The sequence below is a fragment of the Eumetopias jubatus genome, unplaced genomic scaffold (assembly GCF_037043125.1).
Source record: "Eumetopias jubatus isolate StellerSeaLion01/CBP00866 unplaced genomic scaffold, mEumJub1_p1.0 scaffold_6, whole genome shotgun sequence".
Taxonomy (NCBI): Eukaryota; Metazoa; Chordata; class Mammalia; order Carnivora; family Otariidae; genus Eumetopias; species Eumetopias jubatus.
In genome coordinates, this window is record NW_028274812.1 from 16,178,111 (window position 1) to 16,204,284 (window position 26,174).

The 26,174-nt window shown below is 42.5% G+C and overlaps 1 protein-coding gene across 2 annotated transcripts in view; it reads right to left on the bottom strand.

The window, feature by feature from the left end:
* Positions 1-6,824: 6,824 nt before the first annotated feature.
* PLEKHG1 (pleckstrin homology and RhoGEF domain containing G1) overlaps positions 6,825-26,174 on the bottom strand; it is a 165,852-nt gene continuing 146,502 nt past the window's right edge. For both annotated transcript variants that reach the window (XM_028103317.2, XM_088023840.1), the window contains exons 12-16: positions 24,721-24,816; positions 22,796-22,834; positions 21,062-21,084; positions 15,795-17,439; positions 6,825-10,275 (exon numbers count right to left, since the gene is read on the bottom strand). In XM_028103317.2, the coding sequence (XP_027959118.1) occupies positions 9,212-10,275; positions 15,795-17,439; positions 21,062-21,084; positions 22,796-22,834; positions 24,721-24,816 (2,867 nt within the window). In that variant the 3' untranslated portion in view covers positions 6,825-9,211. The remainder of the gene's footprint in view (positions 10,276-15,794; positions 17,440-21,061; positions 21,085-22,795; positions 22,835-24,720; positions 24,817-26,174) is intronic.

Consider the following 26,174-nt stretch of genomic DNA (forward strand, 5'->3'; position numbering starts at 1 on the left):
TTAATAGCACATGATTTCTTTATAATAGTTGCTGCTTAATTAAGATCTGTCTATTAGGGGCACCTGGGTGGCTCAGTCAGCTAAGCACTGGGCTCCTTGCTCAGCAGGGAGCCTGCCTCTCCATCTCTTTCTGCCTGTCTCTCCGTCTGCTTGCATTCTCTTTCTCTCTCTGTCCAAAAAAAAAAAAAAAAAAAGATCTGTCTATTATGATTGTGGCCTTAATATGTAATTTTTAAAAATTTCTTTAAAAGGCCTGGGACAACAAATGTCTGTGCTGATCGAGCCAGTTAAACTATCTGCTTTGACTTCTTTGAATCTTGATGTGTATGATATGGAGGCCTTGTCTTCTGTTCACTTTCACTCCCTCATGGGCCTGATCCTGAAGTCAACACAGCCTGAGCCCAAGGTGCTCACATTCCTGAAGAAAGGGATTTGGGTTCTTGCATGCTCATAATGCACACTTGCCCGGCCAAAGAATAGGAAAGGGAGAAAGATTTATGAAAATAAATTTAGGATCCTTCATAGTCCCAGGTTTGTTTCATAGGGATCATTATCTCATTTTGACAGATACGTCGGAATCCATTTACCCAAAACTCAAATATGCATTAGTCTGCTTAGCAAAAGTCAACCACGCTCAAAGGAAGGGACTCCGTTATGTTGAAGCCTTTAAAAATTCACTCACTAATGTTCTTCCCCTAGTGGATGGAGATCGTTTCGGTGCACTTTGAGATGATATTTGGACATAAGTCAAAGAAATTTCGTTTTCAGCATAAGGAATATGCACTTGAAATTAAAATAATTTTTATACATAAGTGCATTTGCTTTATACCAGGCTCTATGCTAGGCACATAATTAAGGAGTCAACTGTGAACTGGCCTCACTGAGTTGTGCACAACTATCCACCAGAACACAGGCATGTGAATGGAAAGTTAGAAGTATGATAGTTCAAAGTCTTTTAAGAATACCACAAAAGGCACCTTCCGGGGCACCTGGGTGGCTCAGTCGGTTAAGCGTCTGTGTTCAGCTCAGGTCATGATCCTGGAGTCCCAGGATCAAGTCCTGCATCGGGCTCCCTGCTCAGTGGGGAGTCTGCTTCTCTCTCTCCCTCTGCTGCTCTCCCTGCTAATGCTCTCTCTCTCTCACATAAATAAAATCTTAAAAAAAAAAAAAAAGAAAGGCATCTTCCTAGACCTGGAGAGTCATAAAAAGCTTCCTGAAGGAAATGACGCCTGAAGGCAATACTTAAAGATGACTTAGGAGTCGATCTAAGAGGACGATGCTGGAAACAAGCATTCAGAGTAGAAGAACTGCATGAGCCATAGTCGGGAGTGAGAGAGAGTGCTGACTCCACCTCCGGAAAGGTGTTGGACTGTAGGAAAAGGAACAGCCTCCCCCTAAGATAGCCTTAGGAGGAACAGCAACCTGAAAGGAAGAGCTAAATTTTGGTTTAAAAAAGGAAATGAATTAAGGGACTATTTAACTTAAAAGGTGAGGATGTAGAGGAGTTGAAGCATGGAATTGATGCACACAAGGAAAAGATATGGGAAGAATGGCAGCCAAGAGAGGTGGTTTAGGAAAAAGTAAGACAGAGCTGCGGCCAAGGAAAGATGGTGGGAGGGGCGCGTGTCTTTTGACGTGGCCCAAGACATCAGGGAAATGGAGCACAGTGATTAAAGTGGTCCACATGCCAAAGAGACAGACCTGTACATATCAGGAAGGTTAAAAGTGTAGTGAGGGGGTGCCTGGGTGGCTCAGTTGTTAAGCGTCTGCCTTCGGCTCAGGTCATGATCCCAGGGTCCTGGGATCGAGTCCCACATCGCGCTCCCTGCTCAGCGGGAAGCCTGCTTCTCCCTCTCTCGCTCCCCCTGCTTGTGTTTCTGCGCTAGCTAACTCTCTCTCTGTCAAATAAATAAATAAAAAATCTTTAAAAAAATAAAAAAAGTGTAGTGAGGACACTTGGACTTTTCAAGGGTCAGGACAGATTTCACTTCCACGGGAATTCGAACCTTGGATGGATGAGACTTTAGTCTTGCAGGAGGGACTACCTGAATCTTGAATGATTTGCCTGGACTTAGAAAGAGAAGCTCTGGGTGCCTGGGTGGCTCAGTTGGTTAAGCGACTGCCTTCGGCTCAGGCCATGATCCTGGAGTCCCGGGATCGAGTCCCACATCGGGCTTCCTGCTCAGCGGGGAGTCTGCTTCTCCCTCTGACCCTCTTCCCTCTCGTGCTTTCTATCTGTCATTCTCTCTCTCTCAAATAAAATCTTAAAAAAAAGAAAGAGAAGCTCTGAATTTAATGCAGCTCATGGGCAGCTCTCGAGGAGTGGCCCACACCAACACTGGTCTGCAAAATCTACATTATTACCAACCAGCTCTGCAGGTGAGGCCAGGCTTGGAGATACTTGATACATGTATCTTTTAGCTGCAGCTGATGCTTTTCTTTCTTTCTTTCTTTTTTTAAACGTTTTATTTTATTTTTTTAAGATTTTATTTATTTATTTGACAGAGACAGCAAGAGAGGGAACACAAGCAGGGCGAATGGGAGAGGGAGAAGCAGGCTTCCCGCCGGGCAGGGAGCCCGATGCGGGGCTCAATCCCAACACGCTGGGATCATGACCTGAGCTGAAGGCAGACGCTTAACGACTGAACCACCCAGGTGCCCAGCTGATGCTTTTCTTTGAATAAATTCCTAGATGTATAATTTCTGGGTCAGAGATTTTTGATGTTATTGATCCCTACTACCAAATTCATTTCTGAAAAATTTGTACCAGCTTATATTCTCATTTGGTTAAGAGTAACCATCTTTCTCTATCCTTAACAATATTGGATAAATAAAATTTTTTTTTCTATGTCACAGAATTGTATCATTGTTCTTAGACAACTCTCTATGTATCTCTTTTATTTTGCATTTCTTCTTGCACTGTATTAGTCTTGTTCCAGGCCGTCCCTGCAGGGACATTTGCATAGCCTTGGAAGATACAGGATCTCCCTCTGGGGCAGAGGACAGATATGTTTATTGTCCAAAGAGTAAAGATAATGGCTCCCTCCAGATGCAAAGGTGGGACAGGTTTGCTAGTAGCCCTTTATGACTGAGGATTCCTTTTTTTTTTTTTAAGGATTTATTTATCTATTTTAGAGAAAGAGAGAGCATGAGCAGGGAGAGGGGCACAGGGAGAGGGAGAGAGGAGAGAATCTCAGGCATGTTGGGCTCCCTCCTGCTCAGTGGGGAGTCTGCTTCTACCTCTCCCTCTACCACTCCCCCTGACTTGTTCTCTTTCTCTTGCTCTCAAATTAAAAAAAAAAAAAAAAAAGCAGCAATAGGTACAACAGACTTTCTATGACATTTTTTATAAATATTTTATTTATTTATTTGAAAAGAGTGCGCACGTGCGCATGGGCAGGGGTGAGGGGCAGAGGGAGAAGCAGACTCCCCGCTGAGCAGGGAGCCTAATGCAGGCCTCGATCCCAGGACCCCAGGATCATAACCCGAGCCGAAGGCAGACGCTTAACCGACTGAGCCACCCAGGTGCCCCTCTATGATGTTTTATTTTATGTTAAGAGCCTTTATTTTCTATCTACAACATCTGCATGAAAGTACGCAATGGCTGCTTTAAATTGGCTGATGAAGTCTATGATGGAGAACAAAGGAACAGTCTCCCCAAATGTTAGAGCAAGTCACCACGTTTTAGGGTGATTTCTGCCCTTAGATTTCCTCAGATCTCAAAGAGTTGCCTCGCCAGTGTCCAGGCCCAAACAGGCCAGATTTTTTTTTTTTTCATTTAAAGAAGCTGGGAATTGGAATTTTTACGTTAAAACTTTTTTAAAATGTGCAAGTGAGGTTCAGCATCTGAGTCAAGGTCTTGGCGTGAACAGTTCTATGAGGACCACGTGGAGATCCATACACTGCCATTCAAACACTAGGACATCTGGGAGCTTGTATTTGCCCCACAGAGCGGATGATTTGCTCACCATCCAAGCCTTGTTCTTTTAAATTCAGCTGAATAAACATGGTTTTAGAACTAATGAAGTAGAACTGCTTGCTTCTTTTTTTTCCCCTATTGTGTGTTGGTGTCTAAGCCATTGTCAGGAAAATCAAGCTTTATTGTTTTTCATAGACAAAGTGGATTTTGCTCAAGGGCATGCACAAAATGCATGGGATTTTGCTCATGAGTTACGTGCTAAATTTTAGAATATTCTTCCAAAAAGAAACTTTACGTTGTAAAGTAGGCAAGTTTGTCTTTCGGCACCGTAACATCTCAGCATTTTGGGCTCTCCCCCTCTCCCTCACCTGACTTCAACCCCACCGCTGCACTCTTGGTTCTTCTTTGCTGTCCGAACATCCTCAAAACCAGTTCTTGGGAAAGGTGTTTTGTCTAAACTTTAGAGAGGGGCCTGATCATCTGACTCTCCCATGACCATGTAGATTCTTGGTTGAAAAGGTCACTGGAAATCTCACACAGAGTAAATTTCCCTGGAATCCTATCAGCCAAGAGATGGGAAAGGGGCCTACAGGCTTTTCTCTGACCCACCCAATAGAAATTCCAAGATGTTGGATTTCTGAGGGTGGCTGCTGCGAATTTTAAAAAGCAATGTAGACCCTGTTGTTCTTCCCTCCTTTGTGTCTCTGATGTGAATGTTTTTCTCGTATTTTGTGCTCATACAAGTTTTTGACTCTATCTATTCAATCATTAAATATTTATGGAACACCTACAAATTGTCAGGCAAGGTACTGAGCTGGTAAAAACATTTCCAACTTGGGGCGCCTGGGTGGCTCAGTCGTTAAGCGTCTGCCTTCGGCTCAGGTCATGATCCTGGGGTCCTGGGATGGAGCCCCTCATCGGGTTCCTTGCTCACTGGGGAGCCTGCTTCTCCCTCTCCCACTCCCCCTGCTTGTGTTCCCTCTCTCGCTGTGTCTTTCTCTGTCAAATAAATAAAATCTTTAAAAAAATTTTTTCCATCTCAAGGGGTCAAATGAGTTACGTGCTAAATTTTAGAATATTCTTCCAAAAAGAAACTTACGATCTCCTATAAAAGAGTTTTTTGGGGCTCTGAGCTCAGCGGGGTGTCAGCTTGAGGATTCTCTCTCTCCCTCTGCTCCACCCCCCATCCCCAGCTCATATGCACTCCCAAATAAATCTTTAAAAAAAAATTTTTTTTTTAATTTTTACCTCTGAAACAAATAATACATTATATGTTAAAAATAAAAAAAAGAAGATAGCAGGAAGGGAAGAATGAAGGGGGGGAAATCAGAGGGGGAGACGAACCATGAGAGACTACGGACTCTGAGAAACAAACTGAGGGTCCTAGAGGGGAAGGGGTGGGGGGATGGGTTAGCCTGGTGATGGGTATTAAAGAGGGCACGTTCTGCGTGGAGCACTGGGTGTTATGCACAATGAATCATGGAACACTACATCCAAAACTAATGATGTAATGTATGGTGATTAACATAACATACTAATAATAAAAAAAGATTTTATTTATTTGACAGAGAGAGAGAAAGAGAGAGAGAGAAAGAGCACAAGCAGGGGGAGCTGAAGGCAGAGCAGGCCGAAGGCAGAGGGAGAAGCAGGCTCCTCAATGAGCAGGGAGCCCGATGCAGGACTCGATCCCAGGACCCTGGGATCATGACCTGATTGAACCAAAGGCAGACGCTTAACTGACTGAGCCACTAAGGTGTCCCTAAACAAATTCCTCTTAACAAAAAGAAAACTTAACAAATGTTAATAAATATTCATGTTTAACAGCTGTGTTTATAGTTCATTACAAGCCTGATTTTTAAGATTTTTCTGTCTATCCCCTAAGGATTTATGTATGGGATTTACACAGGGCATGGTTTTTCTACTATCATTTGCTTCTATAAATTGACTTTTCAAGGGGCACCTGGGTGGCTCAGTTGGTTAAGCGTCTGCCTTTGGCTTGGGTCGTGATCCCAACGTCCAGGGTCAAGCCCCGCACCAGGCTCCCTGCTCAGCAGAGAGCCTCCTTCTCCCTCTCCCACTGTTGCTCTCTCTGCTCGTGCTCTCTTGCTTGCTTGCTTTCTATCAAATAAATAAAATCTTAAAAAAAATAAGTTGACCTTTCATAACTTACAGAAAACCCCACCTACTTTCAACCTCAAGGCAGAAAAGTAAGGTAAGTGTGATGGATCCTCAGTGTGAGGTTTAGAAGTTCTCCACTTTAAAACACTCTCAAGAAAAATTTAAAAGTTATTTTCCTCTGTACAAAGAAAGTTAGGCAACATATATTTTTGTTATGTTGGGGTAGGGTATTATGCTTATGTTTGGAAATAGAATTGCTTTAAGAAATGATCTATAATTACCAATTTATATTAACATGCTTCTGTTCTCTATAAAAGTTTTGTCAAAAAAATTTGGAACATGAAGTTACACACAGAAAAACCCACCTTAATTTGTGCCCCCAAAGTTTTAATTTTTTTGATTCAATAATGAAATAGTTAAAAAAGATGTCTTCTGTTACTACAAAATAAAAAGGATAATCTAGTGATTGATCTAACTTAGCCACCTATCAAGAAAACACATACCATCCCAGACATTAAATTCAGTATTTTAAAAGTAATCCAAAGATACAGAAAATATACTGTCACTGAAACATGGTATATCGTCATTAACCCAGAACCTTTGTCTGCAAGGCTCAGAAGGCAAGGCAAAGCATTACAACTCAGTGTAGTTTGGAAAAATCTTGACCTTCCTAGAACAAACACACGAATTCACACTATAATTTACTTTGTACTTTACAAACTTTATTAAATAATGAGCATTACTAACTTTCATTATCTTATATACAATATTTAAACTATCTTTTCCTAGATGCATTTTTTTTTTTTGCACAAAGAGTAGGTGAAAAGTGAACTCTTAAAAAAAAATTGAACCTTCAGTACAGAGACCTAGTAAGAACTTGACATAATTTTAAGTACATATAACTTTTCCCCCCAATTATATACAATCTTACCCCACCTCCAAAAGAAACTATCTTAAACAAAAGCTTTTAATTGGTAACTTTGAGAAAAAATACAAACATGATTATACATATACACACAGCTCTCAAAATCTGCATCCTGGCTGACCGAAGTGGTCTATAAAGCTAAAGATTTGTCCTAGAACCTAAAACAACCACACATTTTATACAGCAAGACATCCACCTTCGTGCAGCAGGGTAACTCCTATAGGGTGACATCAAAGCTGTGCAACGAGACCCTGGTGTGAAGAATTAATAATTTCTGAGAGTAAGACACCAGAGTAATATATGGACAATATAGAGTTGGGGGTCGTACAAACTAAAAGGGAAAAATAGGAAACTCCATTCTTAGGACAAGAAGAATCAGGTAACTTTGTTTTGCAAACTAAGAACATACTTTCCTACAGGGCTTGTCTTTGTTGATACTCCTACTCTTGAAAACTTGTATCAAGTTTAAAGAAAGGCAGTGAAAGCAGGAATGTTTCTAGAACCATGCCATTCAACATGGACTTGGTTTTGTAAGCTACGAGAAGAAAGAATCTTACGGAGAAACAAGAAGCTTGGGTTATTTTTTGTTATTTAAGAGGAAAAATGAGTGCCGTAGGTACTTGTTTGTAAAATAAGGATGGTCACATCTGATGCTTCATGGTTAAGAAAAAGAGGCACAGGACTTTAAAAAGAGGAAAAGAATTATGGTTAGATGTCACCGATTGCAATCAGTATCAGAGCTTGCCTTCAAATAGAAAGCCTAGATCCCCTTTCCTACACAGATATTAATGAAAACTGAGCCCACTGGGGAAAGGGTTCTAGAATGTAAAATTGCTTGAAAGGAGAATACAACATTCTTGTTTTGAGAAAACATCCTTGTTGCATTGACTGGAGTCTTCCATAAAATAGAACATTTTTATAAAATAGCAACAGATTGGCCTTCACTTTTCTCTTTTGCTTCTTTGATTTTTGCTTTTTACTCACAAGGCCTTGCTTTTGATCTTCTGTTTCCTTCCATAAAACCTTAGGTTAGTCCATGATTATCACAATGGACGGCTATTTGAAGACCATAATGACAACATCAAAGACGGTATTTGTCAGAGCTTAGTAGCCAAAGATTCTTTTCTTTTATGTGCCTCAAAACAATGAGAAAAGGCCCCCCTGTTATGTTGAGTTTGGAAAATAGATTTCACCGCAGCAAACGAAATCCTCAAGGCTGGGATCAGGTCATTTGGCTGAGGTACAAAACTCGGGAAAGTACACATGGAAAAACTGCTCTGGAAAGGGTGGCCCTAAAGTGTTTTATTTTAGCTCATGGCTTACTTTGTGTTGATTAGACATCCGCACAAAAATATTGCACGAAGAGTTCCCATTTCCACCCCTGCCTTCCACTGGAATATGAGGAGATCACCAAGTTGTCCCCATCCTTTCTAACAGGTAAGTCAATCTGCATTTTCTTGCTTGTAGTTTCCTTTGAGCATTGGAGGAAATCATTCATTTTACTCCAGCAATCAAAAATAAACACGATAAGCAGCGCATTCTCTGGAACGTGTCCAGGAATAGAGGTAAGGGTCTTTGCTTATAATCGTTCTTGCTCCCTCCTGATGTCCCACAGCTACCCGATTTCTACAATAGAGTGAACAGATGTAGGAGTGACCCATGCAGAGGGAGACGGGCAGTGTGCACTTACACCCCTAACTAGAGATCTCTAGCTTACGTTATTCTGGGGTCTTGTCCCGAACGTAACCAAAATGCCAGGTATAATAAGCCTAATCCTTCAAACAGCTTTAGTTTTCCTTCCTTTTTTTTTTTAAACGTGGAAAAGCCTCCTTGCTGCCTTTGGGTCCTAAAATCAAACTACTCGTGGCTTCTGGATGATAGGCGAGGGCTACTGCACTTCTTAGACTCTGGGCACTATTGCCAAGGGCACGGGACAAAATGTCATGGCCATCATGTTAAACAAACAAACAAAAAAAAGCCTAAAACTTTCCAAGTAAGATTGACTTGCATGAAACATGAAGGCAGTCAGCATCAGGAAGACACGCCGTGAGATGCTGACGCCGGCTAGACAGTACAGTCCCGGCTGGCTTGGCAGCCATTTCAGAGAGCTGTTGTGTAAAAGAAAGCATGGTTGACACGCCTGGTTATTACAAAACTGTTTTAATCTGGTACATAGAAAACACCTCTGGGTATCGGTCCTTTACAAGCCATCGCGCCACGTTGACCCGGGGCGGCTTCTCCGAAGAACCTCAGGCAAAGCTGCTGGAACTGAGACACTGAAATTTCTCCCTCAGCGACTGGACGATATTTTGCTGGTTGGGAGACGGCCCCCTCCAGAGATAGTCATTCAGTTTGTCCGAATCGCTGTACGACGTCAGATAGGGGGACAGCCCCAGCTTGTCGCTTATTGGCTTTTTTGGAGTGCATGGACTATTCAAAGAGTACGGGGTGTTGCTGCTGCAGGCGTTCTCGGGCAAGTCGGCCTCCATGACCCCCGGGGCGGATTTCTTCCTCCGGCCGTGCGAGAACTCTAGCTCCGGCTCGTCCTCTTCTGACTTGATTTCCACATAGTCGTCTTCGTCTCCTTCAGTCTCTTTGAAATTGGAGAAGTAGTTCTGGGTCGCTATTTGGGCACTGAAGGGTGAATTTCTACTTACTACCAGAACCTTCTGTGAGTCTCGGAGCGTGAGATCTGAGTGTTTTTCAGCGCCCTGAGGACATGAGTCAGCCATACCTGGCAGCAAATCCTGGGGACTCTCACACCTCGAACTTTTGTGTGAAGACAGCAGCTGTCTCTTTCCCATCTCCCCAGGGTAGCTGATGGAGTCCCCCGACTTGTTTATCAAGATGGAGGAAGAGGACCGGGACCTGCTGTATGGCTGACATTTTGCACTGAGGCCTTTGCGACCCAAAGAGTTGTAAAGGTGGCCCTGAAAAGAGTTCTCTTTGTTGGGCTGACTGACTATGACACTGTGTCTCTGCAAGGAGCCCAGCAGGGGGTCGGAGGTTTGAAGAGAAGGCACAGAGCAAGCTGCAGACAGCTGTCTTGGAGCACTCTTTGCACTGATCGCTAAGGTAGGATGTTTCGACTTCAAGTCTGGCTCTGGCCGGGGACAGAAATCCACTAACTCTCCGTTACTGTAGGTTGAATGCAAAAGCCAATCCTCGCTGCTATGTTGGGCCTGGGAAGGTGAGGTGGACCTGAGGTGGCAGGGTTCTTGAGGGCTGGCCCAGCTATCCTTCTGAGCCTTGAAGGGGGTCTCTCTGAATACAATCTGGTCATACAGTTGGGAATACTCAGCAATCCTGGCACCTGGAAGGCAAATATGGAAACAATAAACGTACAGAGGATTAGTTCCACATGCAAAGATTAAAAAAAAAAAAATCTAACATCCTAACAGATTTAAAAAATTTAAATAGATAGGACCTTTAAGTTTGAGGGTGAGTCACCATTGAATACTAAGCAATGTGAACTAATAAAATAATCCATAGTTTAATAAGACACAAAAATGTAAAAAGAGGTCACCTACAGGTTCATTTAATTTGATCAAATTCTGGCTTATTTTATTTTAGGTCTGCAAATGATCACTACTTGTAATGAAAATTTCTAGCGTTCTTTACAAGTATGAAATCGTGTCAGTGCTACAGAACAGGCATCATAAAAACAAGAAGGTCAGCTCTTAAACCCTGGTCAATGACAAATAACTCAAGTAGTCATTAAAAGGAAGATGACACAATCCACCATGCAGTGGCTGCCCCTGGCTTCTCACTAGACTTAATCTCTCTGAGACAAGGACTCCCAGAAGAGTCCGCTCCTGGTCACTGTTCCTGTATTTCCTGTTTCTGAGCAGCCGTTCACTGCTACCATCTGGGAAACAAGTGTCTACAGGAGGCCCTCCCTTCCAGGATTTCAAAACCACGTGTATTGACTGAGCCACATCTTCGTTCCCATCCCCAAGAAGCCAGGCACTGAAGTCTATGCCCCTAAGATATTGAGAATGAATCATCTATGCATATAATTGATAATGTAATACTCTCTGGTGTTTGTCCAGAACAGGATTTGACTGTTATATCCATGAAAGCTATTGCCACTTCAAATTCAGCTAGGAGGCCATTCTCCTCTCTACTCTACTTGTGAGTACAGACATTTCTACATTTCTAAAGACATTAACAGAACGCTGCTATGGATAGAATACTCTCTTGGGCCAGGAATGATTTAAGAGACAGAGCCCAGAGATGTCAATTTCAAGAGCTGCCCCCCCGCCCACACACACCATCACCCCAATCCAGGTATCCACAGGACCGCCCTAGAATCAAAGAATTCCATGCATCCTATAAATTTCCCAGACCACATCTACACAGCCCCTACAAAACAGATCTATCCCATGTACGATGACCAGCAAGTGACATTGCATTTTCTTCTTAAGCTATTTATATTTTTAGTAACCTATTGTTAGTAAATTCTTCCTTGAATTTAAACAAAATATTTAGTTGAGTTTCTGCCATTTCTTTCAACTCTATCTTCTATGAGGACAGAAGACACCCGCTGGTGTTCCTTTAATTGCAACCTTCTCACATTGTTTGCATTCCCAACTCCCCAAATCAGGGTAAATCATGTTTAACTTCTCATAGATCCTATATTCAGATCCTTCAGGTTTTCAAGTCCAAATTCCTTGGAAGAACAGAGAATAATAGTTTAGAATTTCTAGTAACAAAAACTTGAGCTATTATTCCTTAAATGGCATAGTAAAGACTCTTGATACCAATTAAATTTGGCAACCCCTTAAGAGACTGAAAGTCTACGTGAACACTAAAGTGCCCATGTTAGCCATTCTGAAGTCTATAATGTTTCATTAACTGTGAAGCCCAAACAAAGGCAGCTGGACCTTGAGACAGAGTCACTGGTTAGCAGTCCCTCCTGAACATCAACTCGTTCTGCCCAAACCATTCTTATCTACACGATGACCCTGAACATGATCCCACAGCTAAGTCAGGAAGGTTCTGAACTTTCACAAGGTTCCAATGAGATGACAATTTGGGGGAAAGTAATGAGGACTAATTAAAACATTTGGTTCAACTATTTCAGTACCAAAGTTTAACCATAGAGTCGTGGATGAAAAATTGGCTTTTGACTTTTGACTGCGATAGCCCAGATGATCTGAAACCATGTATTACTCAAAATATCCACAGTATTTCTCATGCCTCTTTCTTCCTAATCACACTCTCTTCTTCCTTTGCTTAATCAAATCCTATTTACCACTCAAGACCCTCTATAAGCACTACCCCTTCCATTAATCATTTTCTAACCCATTTCTCTTCTCTGAAGTCTTATATACTTAGTGTGGACCATAATATTCAGCTATTGGCTGCACACACATGCATGGGCATGCACGCACACGTGCACACAATCTCGTGTTGCTTTTTTTTTTTTTTTTTTTTTACATGGGCTGGTTTATCATTCCAGCTAGTCCATGAGCATTTACTCTTGGAGAACAATCCTCACAGAGCACCAAGCACAATTCTAGATATAAATTGGTCTCAAGAACTACTTATCCAGATATATTTTGGATTTCCTCCTTTTATTTTAAGCATAGTTTTAAAAATGGACGTGCTTTCCCTAAGACCATACCACAGAGAGTGACAGGCAGCCTAGAAAATCAGGGGCATAGCAAAAAAAAAAAAAAAAAAGGCAGGAAAGTAGCCTTTGATTAAAATGCTTCCTATAGATAACTCATAATGGGCACAGTTTATCTTTGAATAATAAAAAGTTGACCATTTATAAATTTGGAATAAAAGTTATCTCACAGGTAGATAACACACAGTGCCTATCTAAGTTTTAGGGATTTTGTTTGTTTGTCTCATTCTGTAACTTGTTTGATGGCAATGTGAACAAGAGAATGCTTCCAAAGCAACAGCTGTCATTAGCTTTCTTTACCCAGATGTGTAGGAAATAGCCAGCCCAAGAAGACATCTCCAGTCTAAAAACCTTAGTATTAGCCAGGTGGATCCAAGTTCCCCATCATCCCAGTCCCGGCATTAATACCTTTTATAGAATATGTATATTATCATTATGTGACAACCTCAGGGCCGTCTCTGGTTTATTTCTCTTTTGTAAGTTTAAAAGGTGGCGTTCTTAGGATTCCAGATAAAAACTGGAAATGATCCTTGCTGAGAAAAGTATGAAATAAACTGTTTTCAAGACAGAGGATTCAAATCAAAGCTTCTGATGCTGCTTGAGACGTAGACCAAAGCATAAAATGTGATTTTGCCTTCGCTGCACAAAAAGGAAAAATCCCTCAAGCCTGTATGGAGTTTTCCCCCATGTAAAACATCACCAAGAAAGGGAACCCAAAGGCCTCGTTGGCCTCCAAGACTATGAGGAGGGAGGTCTGACTGAACAAGAATGTTGGCATACGACAACAGGCTCTGGACGGTGGGAGTAACTAGACCTGGATGGGTGACTTAGAGGCAGAAATCTGACCCGGGGCCTGTAGACCCCCGCCAGAGAGTTCAATAAAGGTGCTCGAGAGTTTCAGCAGGTGAATAGGGCGTTCCTCCTTCCGTACAACACCGAGAGCAAGCTCCTGGCAAAGTGGCAAGGCCCATACGAAGAAGTCTGGAGAATCGGTCCGTTCGATTATGACGTCCTGTGCCCAGATAAACGAGAGAGAGAAAAGGAGTCATCATGTCAACTGATTGAAAGCCTAGTGGGCACAGGAAGTGGTCTCGATCCACCCAGATGGAAGATTCCTCAGGTCCGAGAGATGGCAGGCCCTAGGGACGTGCTCCTGCCAGATAGCAGGGGAGACCCCATTCTCAGAAGATGACTTTGGAGAGATCTCCTCCTCTCGGTTGGGGAGAACGTCGGTAGTAGCCCACCATGTCAAGAAAGGACCCAGACGCAGAGCTGGGAAAAGATCCCATGGGATCTCAAGAAGACATCAGTAGGCAAAACCAAAAGGAGAACAAACCAAAAGTAAAAAGAAGCAAAAGAAAACCCCAAAGGGACATCTATGAATATTTAAAAGGTGGGCAAAAAAGAAGACTACTCAAGGTAGTTGTAAGCCCTAATGATTCAGCATTGGAGGACATGCTTCTATCAAGGTTTGAGTTCTGCATTTTAATGGATGGTCCATATTCAAAACAACCTGGCTCAGGCAATTACCACTCTTGAAACAAGAGTCTACTGGCATAATCCATGATCATCAGAAACCCTATTCTATTCTCTCTCTAGCCCAGGTTCAGTCAGTGGTTGCATTGCCCACATACCACTGCTTCCAATGCCATCTATGCCCCCACAGGGTCCTTTACAGCTGGAACTCAGTCACTTTTTCCATGGGTAACAACAAACCAGCTTAGCAACGCTAGTACTGGAAGAGGGACATGAATTAATTCCAGCATATTCTTGCAAGGAGAAAAATATATGCCATCTAGTCTCTTACATTCATACAAAATTCACTTTCCACCTTTATTTAAAAAGAAGAACAACTCAAGAGAGTGTGTAAAATCCTTCAGGTAGCAAATTCCAGCACTTACCTTCCCTATTTGATAGGAAACCTTACTGTAGGAGGAACTCTAGAAAAGAGTAAAGCTTTAGACAATTCTTAAATACTCCCAAACTTAAAAAAAATTCCCTATAGATTCTCGTCACGTAACTTGTAACTTGTGGCTTCATTTAGGATTTGGATATCCCCTCCTTATTCTCTGGTTTTCGCAGAGATAAAGACATCAATCTCAAAGAAAGGGGGTTAGTGGCATCGATCTGGCCAGATGAGCCATGTCATCGTCCTGCTACCTGTCTCAGTGTGCCTTGATACCGAGCCATCGGGCTTTTACTTTTAACTGGAGAAAGGTCTCCTCTCATTTGATACCAAGGGGGTCCTTTGTCAGAAAATCTAGGCCAGGGAATCTTAAAATAGGCTCAAAAGGCCACACTGTTTTAAATTGCAGATTCCGGGGCTTAACCCCAGAAATCTGTCTGGGTCTAGAGGTGAAAAGCTCCTGAGGTGAGAGCCAGGGCCCTGGGGTTTCTTCTTCCCGTGACAATCATGTGTCTCATTCACACCTGTGTTCTTCAACCGAGATCAGTGTCTCGGTGTCAAGCTTGGTCTCTGCACTTCTTTATAACAGAGAAAGAAGTCAAACCTTTGGCCCTAATCCTACCAACATCATACCCGAGATCCCAGTTTTCTGCCCCACAAAGGAGGCTTGACCGAAAGAATCACACTTTTTGGAAGCTACCCGAGAATACTAAAGGGAGATAGTATTAAATGCATGACACGGGCTATTTTACGGCAACTATTAAACAAAAAGTCAACTGGTAAGAGAAATACGTGAGCAAATCCCTGAGGATATAGTGTGAAAGGACTCCTTTTCATCTATTAGGATGAGTGGGCATGTTTGTTGGGATTCTGGAGCAACCCTATTCCACAGGCTTCCGAATCTTCAAAGCTGACATGAGCCATGACTCCTCCGGACACAGCGATACACAGGGAAAAGTTCTACCTGCCACGAGTTCAGCGGATTGCTATTTTTCACACTTCAGATCAGAGAAAACTTCTTAAAACATCAAGTCTGGTAGTGACAATGTGACACAAACAACGAAACCCTCCGAGACCGAATCTTGCTCCAGCTTGGGCGACTCTGTGAGCTAAAGTGGGAAAAGAATTAGGAACGGCCTCATCGGTGTTTGTTAGTAAAGCTGTGGTCTCAATTTGAGAGAATGAATGTCTGAGTGGCAATATTCTCACCGTTTCAAGGACTTTTAGGACCTGAAAGCTGCCCTCACATCCTACTTTCAAGAAGGAGGGAAAGCAGTGTGAAGGAACGTACCGATGGCAGGACCCCCTTGCTTCTTTTCTTCTAAGATGGCTGCCAGGTCTTTGTGCGTGGGTTTATGCTGCTGGCTGGCCAGTGCCTGCTCCAGCTCTGGGCTTCTCACTTTTAAAAGCTGATTTGCCTTCTTGATCTTCTGACTGTACTGCCTGGCCATCATAAAGACCCTGCTTTTTGTCTTATCTGTGGCATCCATCCCAGGGTCAGGGTTTTCCAAGTCTGGTTGGGATAGACTGCTGTTGGCCAAGTCGTAGGGGTTTTCCATGGGAGGTGTTTCACTGGCCAGAGACAGCCGGTTAAGACTCATAAAGGAGCCCTCTTTAGAAATCAGGTCCTCCTCAAACGGGCAGTGGGTCCGGCCAGCTCTGCCGGGCTTGTCTTTCAGTGGCGTGAGGAAAGCATGGCCCTCAGGAAGCGAGAGGGTAGACACGGAACGCACCGTGTCTCTGCCCAGCTCGGGGGTGCTCTCGGAGTGCAGGCTGTCTGTCACATCCTCTTTACTGACAGGGAAGGCTGCGAGGAGCCGGTCTCTAGCTTTGACTTCGTTTTTCTTGATGTAATTTTCCAGGTCATTCCAGATTTCGTCTACTTCTTCAGACAGTTTATCAGATATAGATTTATCACCTAAAGACAGGTTACAGCTGAAAGAGTTATAGAGCAGACTCAAATAATCATTATCGGAGGGTCCCTGGGGGTAAGGAGTTTCGTCCTCGCTGAACTGGAGGCTATCCTGGGAAACAAAGGGCCTCAGACTGTCACAGCATGCAAAGTCGGTTTCCAGCCCTAAGAAGGTGCTCCTCTTGGGGCGCTTCAGGCTGCTGCATTTGAAATCCAGGGAGGGCGGATCTGGGAGCCCTATGGTGTCGTAGATGTTTTCCTCCACCATCTGGAGTTCATGTGTGCTTTGGTTCGATGCCTGGCGACCTGTTAGAGCTCCATCCCTCTCTGTGTGCAGAGAGCTCTTCTCGGGGCCAGCTTGCCTCTTTGAGAAGGCGAGCTCTGGCGTGCTCTTGGGGCGAACAGAGTCCCTGGCTGTTTTGGGGGGTGTGGATTCAGCTTCTTCCCGTTTAGCAACCATTAGTTTTAAGTCCTCATAACTTATGTTATCATAGACGTGGTCTATGTCATCAATAGTCAACTCCACAGATGACCCAAAGGGAGTCATTCCGTCCTGCCCTTCTGTTTTAGGGTCACTCTGCAGTTCCCGTCGGGGGCTGTACTGAGAGCCACCACAGTCCCTAGTTCTTATTTCAGGAGCGCATGTGTTGTTCTCGCCAGCGCTGCTGGCCCGCCTGACCACCCGGTGGCCGGAGCTGGTGGTCTCCGTGGGCTCAATCTGTCCCATGTGCCAACTGCAAGGGCGACTGGAAGTGCTATCTTCACAGAGTCTGGTAGAGTTCAGATCTGAGGAGGAGAAGGATGGCACGAACATCTGATAATCATCTTCATCATCTTCGTTCTCCTGAGGGGACCGACGACTCGGGAACAAGGCTTGTCTGATCTGGTGGTCCGTCCAGATGTTTCTGATGGCTCCACCCCCGCGAAGCACGCTGATGATGGCAGAACTGCTCGGCTGGCTGTTCCTTGGGGCGGGAGATGGCCCCGCTGAGGTCCGCTGGGGAGACCCCTCCTCTCTGGAAGCCTGAGGTGGATAGAAACATACTGATTGAACTGCAGTGACATGACCACATAACTTATGACACTCTCCTGGTTTTACACATTGCCTCTCCCACTGGACTATAATAGTCTTAAAGCAAATGACCAGTAAATGTTGTTGATTTTAATGGAGTTGAAAAGCACTTCGGATTTTTGCAAAAGGTGCAGAAAGGACAGGAACTGATATTTACTTAGAAACAGGCTAGGCCATGTGCAGACATTCTCCACACTTAACGTTTACAATCACTCTGTGAATTAGACATGATGGTACTAATTTCAAGGTAAGGAAATCCAGGCTCTCCCCAGGCAGTAGAAAGGCTAGGACGCAAACTAAGTCTGACTCCAAATCCCTTACCCCAGTGCAGGGAATCAGCAAAATACAGAAAACTCTTAAATACTTCACATAATTCCAGTGTGCACTTGGTGAATAACATTCTATAAATGAACATATATAGGTATCAAGGGCCACTGTATCTGGTTTCTATTTGAGGCTTGACTGCTAGGAGTTTTATTGTGGTTTCTGGTATACCAGAAGCCTCAGTCGGTAATCCGACTGCACACCTTAAGGCTTTCTCTGAAATCTGCAGACTTGCCATAGACCTGACTGGCATTGCCTTGGTTTATAGATTCTAGGCAAAGAGCCTTTGTGGCAGACATGTAACTTAATCCACTATTGAGCTAATGAACGTTTTACTTTCTTTCAAAATACATTTAATTAAGTAATATTTAGATGCCTATTAGGAAATAAAATGTGAGTGACGTTAACAATTTCTAATCACAAAACCAATGGGGTCTTTTATAACTTGGAACCTTTCTTGATGGAGCTCAATTGTGCAGACAGGAAGCAGACTGCCCTCTGATGCCCTCTATAGGTATAAGGATTAGCTTCAAAGGGTTGAAAGGGTTGAGACCAGTTCAAACTCATTAGTACCAGGGGCATATTTTCTGACCCAAACACTATTAGGAATATTTTTTGTAACCTATTAGAAATGTTAAGTTAGCAAGAACTTTTCCTCACTTGTCAATGAAACTGCGATATATATATTGCCTTGGAATAACCTCCTATCAATATGTCTTTCTCTCTGCTGGCCTGCCCGCCTGCCTATCAGGGAGGGAAGGGAAGTAGGGAGGGCAAGAATAAAATTTCATCCTGAAGGTTATTTTTCCATTAAAATTTGAAACTAAAAATAACCTAATTAGTCATTTAATCTTTTGCCTTTTTTCACATGGTCAAACTGTGGACCATCTGAGGCCTAGAAATATATGAATATGCATACATATGGGTATATACGCACATACACATATAGAGTATTACATTTTATTTATGGCACTATTTTTTTCTTTACCCTTTAGTATCTCTCCCTTTTTCTTACTCAGATTGTCCTGGTACCATGTTTATAAAATACAGACACCCAGGAACTACATTTTTAAAAAAGCAAGTTAGTATTAACTAGTGAAATCATGACAAAACACTTTGAAAGTGTAACAAAAGGATTTTGTGAACAGCCAGAAGTAATACCTTCTTAAAATCTTCCATCCCAGAAAGATTCCCAGACATCTTAGGAAACTAGGAAACCTGAATTTTTAATATCAAATTTGATATTTTTAGGGTAATTGCTTGGAACTTTGGAAACTGAAATTTTACATGAAATCTTCAGGAGAACTGAAGAAGCTCTTAGATTGAGAAATAATCAGTATGTATATTACGCACAACATAGAAGTGTCTGGTTTAGATACCTTGATTTCACTAGAGCCATGATGAACATTTTTCCCCCACTGTTTTTCTATATTCTTAGCATTATGGCTATTAATAATAATATGACAATAGCTATCATTTGTGGAGCACTTGCTTTGTTCCAGATTCTGGACTAAGCATTTTTTTCTTTTAAGATTTTATTTTTAAGTAATCTCTACACCCAACGTGGGGCTCAAACTCACAACCCCGAGATCGGGAGTCACATGCTCCACCAACTGAGCCAGCCAAGCACTCCTGTACTAAGTACTTTTAAAAAAATATATTTTTGCATTTAGTCTTTATAATAATTCCATAAGTTAGAAAACTAAGTTTTCTAACAAGATCCTTGTAAGTCATATAGCTTAGGATTGACAGAAATGGATTTGAATCCATGTCTGAATCCACAGCATGTATATGACCTTAACTGCCCCCCCCTTGCTCTTGCTCTCTCTCCCCCTCCCTCCTTCCCCTTTCTCTGTCTCTCCACACACACACACACACACACACACACACACACACACACACACACACACACACACACACACACACACGCATGGCCTTGGAATACATATTCTGGGAGAAATGTGAGGCTATTATTAAGGAATATTTCCTGTTATAAACTCTTTAACCATTAGTAAATCTGTTCTCCTTGCATTTGGTGTTGTTCATTAGTGTTAGGAGATGGAATTTTACCACTAAGAAAAAAGTACATGGCTTTACTTCTTTCTTGTCTTCAAATTTTAAAAGGTTTAGTTAGTCCCCATATGGAGACTTGGCTTGATCACTATTGTCGAAAGTTTCCAACAAGCTCTTGAGATTCCCTCTTTAGGGCTGGTGGAGAAATCCCCCCACCTGGTACTGAGCAGGGCTTAGCTCCATGATCCTAGTTTGGCAGCCTTAAAGAGTTGGGCGCCTTCTGCAGTGTTTGTTTATGGAAACAATGTAGATTTAAAAAAAAAATCAAAATCTCATGCTATATTTCAGAACAACAACCAACTAATAAGTTTCAAAAGCTTCCAAACAAAAATATATACTACCCGAAAGAAATTCACATGCTCCAATTTTAAGAAAATTACCTTGAGGTAAGATTGCTGATTTTTAGACATTTTATTGGATTTATTGGAAAGGTACGGAGTTTATCAGCAGGGTTACTTGGGCCCTGTGCTAAGAAGCAATGCAGTGGAATTGTGGGGAGAGAGTTTCATAACCACATCCTTACAGATACAGAACATTAAGCAAGAAACCACGATCAGTTCTCTAAGAGTTGTTAACTTAGACAACTGGTCTGTAGACAATTGGACATGGTTTACTCAGGTCAGGATACAATATCTCTTCTTCATAGGTAATACATTTGGATATACATCTTCCAATAGAGCATACCATTTTTATGCCCCCTCTCCTAACCTTTTATCAGAGGAAGAAAAGCCCCAACTTCATATAGTGAAGTTTCATTATAGGACATAGGATCATACTTCTCATACCAGCAGCAGGACCATATTCTTAGAAGGGGATCTCTGTGACCAAAGGCTAATGCTTTGAGAAGGGGGCAACATTTGGGAGGCAGGAGCCTTGGTCTTGTGACAAAGTCGGGTGCACCACACTAGCACTTAGGGTGCATGTATTACACCCTCGGTCACCTTACAGCTTTTGAGGTGAGAGGTGGGGCGAGAGGGGGATGAAGAAATCATTGCCTTAGTTCTGAGAAATGAAGCAGGGGGAGGGAGGAGGTTATAAGGATGAGTCCTTAAGTCCATCTCAAAACGTAAAATAATTGTTTACATTGGAATATAGGCTGGGGATGAGATATATAAGGGTACCTATAAGGGGTGCGTTAAGTAAACATTTCCAAAATAAGAAAGGTAATTGTGCTTACCTTTTGGATGTCTTGTGCTGTTTCTGAAAAATAAAAGGGTTTTAAAAGAATTTTTGAGGATTAAAAAAATATCTCATACATAGGTAAGCGCCCCTATTTTATAGGATTTTAAAACTTGTTAATAACTGAAGCCCGAGAGGCTTTTGGACCCTTTAGACCTAATTCTCAGAAAATGCCTCTCAGTTATCTTCGTTATATATCCTGTAGTATATGTGTAAAAAAAAAAAACAAAACAAAACCCAAAACCTTACATACATCTGAGTGTCAAGTACCTTTCTTAATCCCAGAGAGCAACAGACCGATTCATGGTAATAAGTCTCAAAATCTTCCCCCCAAATATGTATTATCTGAAATACCCACCTTAAGCCATGAGAATCACTTAAACATAAGACTATGCTTCTGTTAATTTTTAAACATTTTACTGGTTTTCCCTGAATGTCACAAACAGCATTTATCACTGGGGTCACCTTGGCACTGTGCTAAGGAGCAGTAAAGGTGGGTTTCTGGGGGACCTGTACATAGCCACATCCTTACAGATGCCCTTTCAGATACCTCGATGATGTGTGGCTCCTCTTTAAACACTGTTTAATTACAGAAGCATATAAAGTAAACGGTGATCGAATCCCCTCCACAAATCCCACCCTGTGGAAGTTATCATACGTAGCAGTCGACGGCCCTCTTTCCAGTTCCATACCCACTGACCCTAGCCCACCACAATGCACGGTTTTATGAAGTAAAGGTGCGATGGGCAGCATTGCATTTCCTGCTAAATGTACGTGGACACGCTTGTCAGTAGGGAAGGAGGTACTGCACTGTTTTTGACAGAAACTGCAGAATATTCCACACAGCCTTCCAGGATATACTACAATTTATTTAACTCTTTCCCACTAGATGGGCATTTTATGTGCTGTCCTATTACAAATGCTGCAAAGAAAACACACACACACTTGGATCTAGCCACACTTGGGGGAGCACTTTTATATAGGAAGTACATGTTGTGACATTTATAAAAGTGAAAAAAGTGAAATTGTCAAGGGCAAATGTGGATTTTAAATTTAAATGCTCCAAATTTTGCTCCAAAAAGGTTGCAGAAATTTAGACACCATTCGTTTTGGAGTGCCTGTTTTTCTCTATATTTTGGTTGAATTCACAGCTTTCCCCTTTCTATTTATCTCCTTTAAATGTATGATTTTTCTGATTACTAACATGGATGACCATTTATAAATTGTATCGACAGTTTGTGTTTTTTCTATGAAACTGCCCAATTATATTCTCTGCTTTTCATTTTTATTATCCTTTTTAGAAGATTTTATTTATTTATTTGAGAGAGAAAGAGAGAATCCGAAGCAGACTCTGCACTGAGCACGGAGCCTGATGCAGGGCTCAATCCCATGCCCATGAGATCACGACCTGAGCCAAAAGCAAGACTTGGATGCTTAACCAGCTCAGCCACCCAGGTGCCCCTCTGCCTTTTAAAAGAGAGTCCTTTGTCTCTTCTCTTTGATGTATGGGGTTTTTTTTTACATAATAGGGATATTAATTTTTTTATGCCAGTTATCTATATTGCAGACATTTTATGTCATTTGGCTTTATATCATATAATGGGGTACTATTACTTATAGAAGTTAATAAAATTTGTCAATCTGTAATTTATCTGGTGTTTATGTTTTTGTATGGTTTTACTTAGTGAATACCAGCAAGAATGAAAAAAAGAAAGATAATTTCAGGACTTACCACTGGTCTTCAAAACTTTATGTGATCTTGAGGAAGGTTCTAGGAGAAAAAATAAGGCCGGCATCATTTGCAAAACCAAATCAGGGTTTTTTTCCTTTATAAATGAATTATTTGAGCTCTAGAAAAAAATTTTTTTTATCAAATATACCGAAATCCCCATCACTTAGAGACACTTAACAGCAAGACATTCACTCTGACAAAGCTGTAGGATAAAATTTAAGCTGTGCAATCAGGGGTCACATAGAAAACTACCCTACCAACAACTAGTAGAGAAATTTCCTTAGCTTTAACTACCACCTGTAAGGTGACAGTGTTCAATTTTATATCCTTAAGCCACTCCTCTCCCAAGCCTCTAATGTTAAGTGTCAAACTGACGATTCCCCAATGTGCCCACAGACCGAGCAACCCAACATGCCTCGAAGTCACCAGTCTCCCCCCATAACTGTCCTTTAATCAAGTTCTTATCCTGGTTGTCACTGACATTACCTGCCCAAGTTAGCTGTCAGGACATCATTCTAAATTTCTCCTGTTTTCATCCATCACAGTCCTGTGGGATCCTAATAACGCCTCCCCCCACACTACTGTCTCAATCCAGGCCATTATCATCTCTCCCCCAGACTAGATGGACAGCCTACTTCAGTTTCCACATCAAGGCAGAATTCTCTTTTTAAAAGGCAAACATTTCATTGCTGAAGATCCGTCTTGTAGCTTGCAGGATCAAGCTCATACCTTCCGCAACTCCAGCCACTTTTCCTTCTGGTTTACCTTGCACATCTCCACCTCCCCCACCTCCATCCCACGTTCCAGCCGGGCTGAACAACTGACAATAGAGGCCTGAGCTAAGGTATGCCGGCTCAAGTCTCAGGGCCTTTGCATGTGCTAGTCCTGCCCCATCTGCCTCCTCAGCCCCCAGACTCCATCCCAGGTCTTCTGCTCTGGGAAGCCTTCTCTCTCCTTCCTAGACAGTTAGCCCCTCTCTCCCCCCTTTGTCTTTCCACTCTTCCTCCCACTCAGCCTCTACCACAGTCCATCACGGACTGGTACGTATTCACCTGTTAGACTCTCCCACTGGACTATAACCTCCTAGGAAGCAGGAATCATATGTATTATTTATTCTTGCATTCTGGGTCCTTAGCACAGTGCAGGGGGTTAGGTAGGTACTCAATAAATACTGATTCAAATTAAAAAAAAAAAAGATCTGAGGGCTAAGAGAATACTACATGGAGTTTGGTTCAGCAAACACGTGTTAAAGGTTTAGGCTTGAATAATCTTTTGTATGTGTCATTTATAGGATACAATTTTTCCCCAGTGTTAGTCAACAGGCTTTAAGTACCTGCATGCTAGTGGTAAGATGCATCAACGTGGATGGGACTGGAGGAGATTATGCTCAGTGAAATAAGTCAGGCAGAGAAAGTCAATTATCATATGGTTTCACTTGTGGAACAGAAGGAATAGCCTGGAGGACATTAGGAGAAGGAAGGGAAAAATGAAGGGGTCAACTCGGAGAGGGAGACGAACCATGAGAGACGATGGACTCCGAGCAACAAACTGAGGGTTTTAGCGGGGAGGGGGGCGGGGGGACGGGTGAGCCGGGTGATGGGTATTAAGGAGGGCATGCACTGTCTGGAGCCCTGGGTGTTATATGCAAACAATGAAGCGTGGATCACTACATCAAAAACTAGTGATGTATTGTATGTGACGAACATAACATAATAAGATTAAGTTAAAAAAATAAAAAACATAAATTTACACACAAAAAAAGATGCTATGCAAAGCAAAATTAGTTGATTGGTATGTTTTATATCCCCTGGAAAATAGAGTTATGTAGAAAGTTTTTGTTTAGAGCAAAAGCCTGACAGACCGAAAGGATCTTTCATTGCTTATCCCCCCAGATTATTAAATTTTGATCACAACATCCTATTTACCAGATTTCCTTCTCAGCCGATATGGAGCAGAACCGTCTTTCGAACCACACAATGCTTTTGTTTCTCCCTCAGGACTGTAACAGAACCCAGGATAATCTGAAAAGATAACCACACGCATCAATAAGAAGGAGGTGTTCAGTGACTTCTGAGATCAGTACAACTTGTTTTGGGTATCTATGGATTTACTCATTTTCATCAGACAGGGTATAATCTCTCCTTTCCATAACTGGTGTTGAATATGTATCACGGGACTTTTTGTTTACATTGGGACTTCCAGGAGTCTGTCAGCAAGGTAAGCTGCGTTTCTTGTACACGTGTGTGCTCTCAGGTTCTCTGTTACACACACACACACACACACACACACTCTCCTTTTTTGCTCACTAGCAGAAAGAGCCATAACCATTGTCTTTACCCTTTGTAGGAAGTTAGTTAAGATGTGTAAGGTGTGATTAAACTCCTACTGCCACTCAGGATCATCTGCAACTTGATGACCCACAGAGGTCAGAAAATTCTATTACAATAAACATCACTGCTGAACTTGCCAACAAGGCCCCTGACAGGCTGTGGTGACGAGCCACAACAGGGGCTCTGTCAGGGAGGGCGAAGCCATCTTGAGAATTCAACTGAAGTACAATATTTGCGAGGCGTCTATGCCTGGCTTGGTGGTGGAGGATATCAAGCTATTCCTGCCCTATGGAAGCTGTCCTCTAGGGCCGTGACTCTTAGTGTTTTTCTAGACATTGTTCTTTTGAATATTTGATAGGTGCTTTAGGTTCTCTTACCAGAAAAGGGATTTTCATTTATTTTTTAAAAGATTTTATTTACTTGAGATAGAGAGAGCGAGCGAGTGAGAGAGAGAGAGATAGAGAGCAATGAGTGGGGGGGAGGGGCAGAGGGAGAGGAAGAACCAGGCTCCCCACTGAGCAAGGGGCCCAATGTGGGGCTTGATCCCAGGACCCTGGGATCATGACCTGAGCTGAAGGCAGGCACTTAACCAACTGAGCCACCCAGGCGCCCCCAGGATTTTCATTTAATTTCGCAGTTTATGCTAAGGGGTACACGGACATCATATTAAGAAAATTGGGTCTAGGGGCACCTGGTTGTCTCGGTTAAGCATCAGACTCTTGATCTCAGCTCAGGTCTTGATCTCAGAATTGTGAGTTCAAGCCCCTCGCTGGCCTCCACATAGGGCATGAAGCCTACCTTAAAAAAAAAAAAAAGGAAAGAAAGAAAATTGGGTCCAATCCTAAAGTACTCTAGCACTTTCACTGATATCTGAAGCCTGAGGGTAAACAATTTTAGGACATGGCTGTAATAGGGTTAAGGCTCTTTAAGGGTGTCCAAAGCTGGAGAGAGTTCTGAGGACTGTAAAGACCACACATGTTTGTCCAATGTCAGTGGCAAAGTTACATAAATGAAGTCATTTGGCCCAATGGACTGGCCTACTCTGCTCA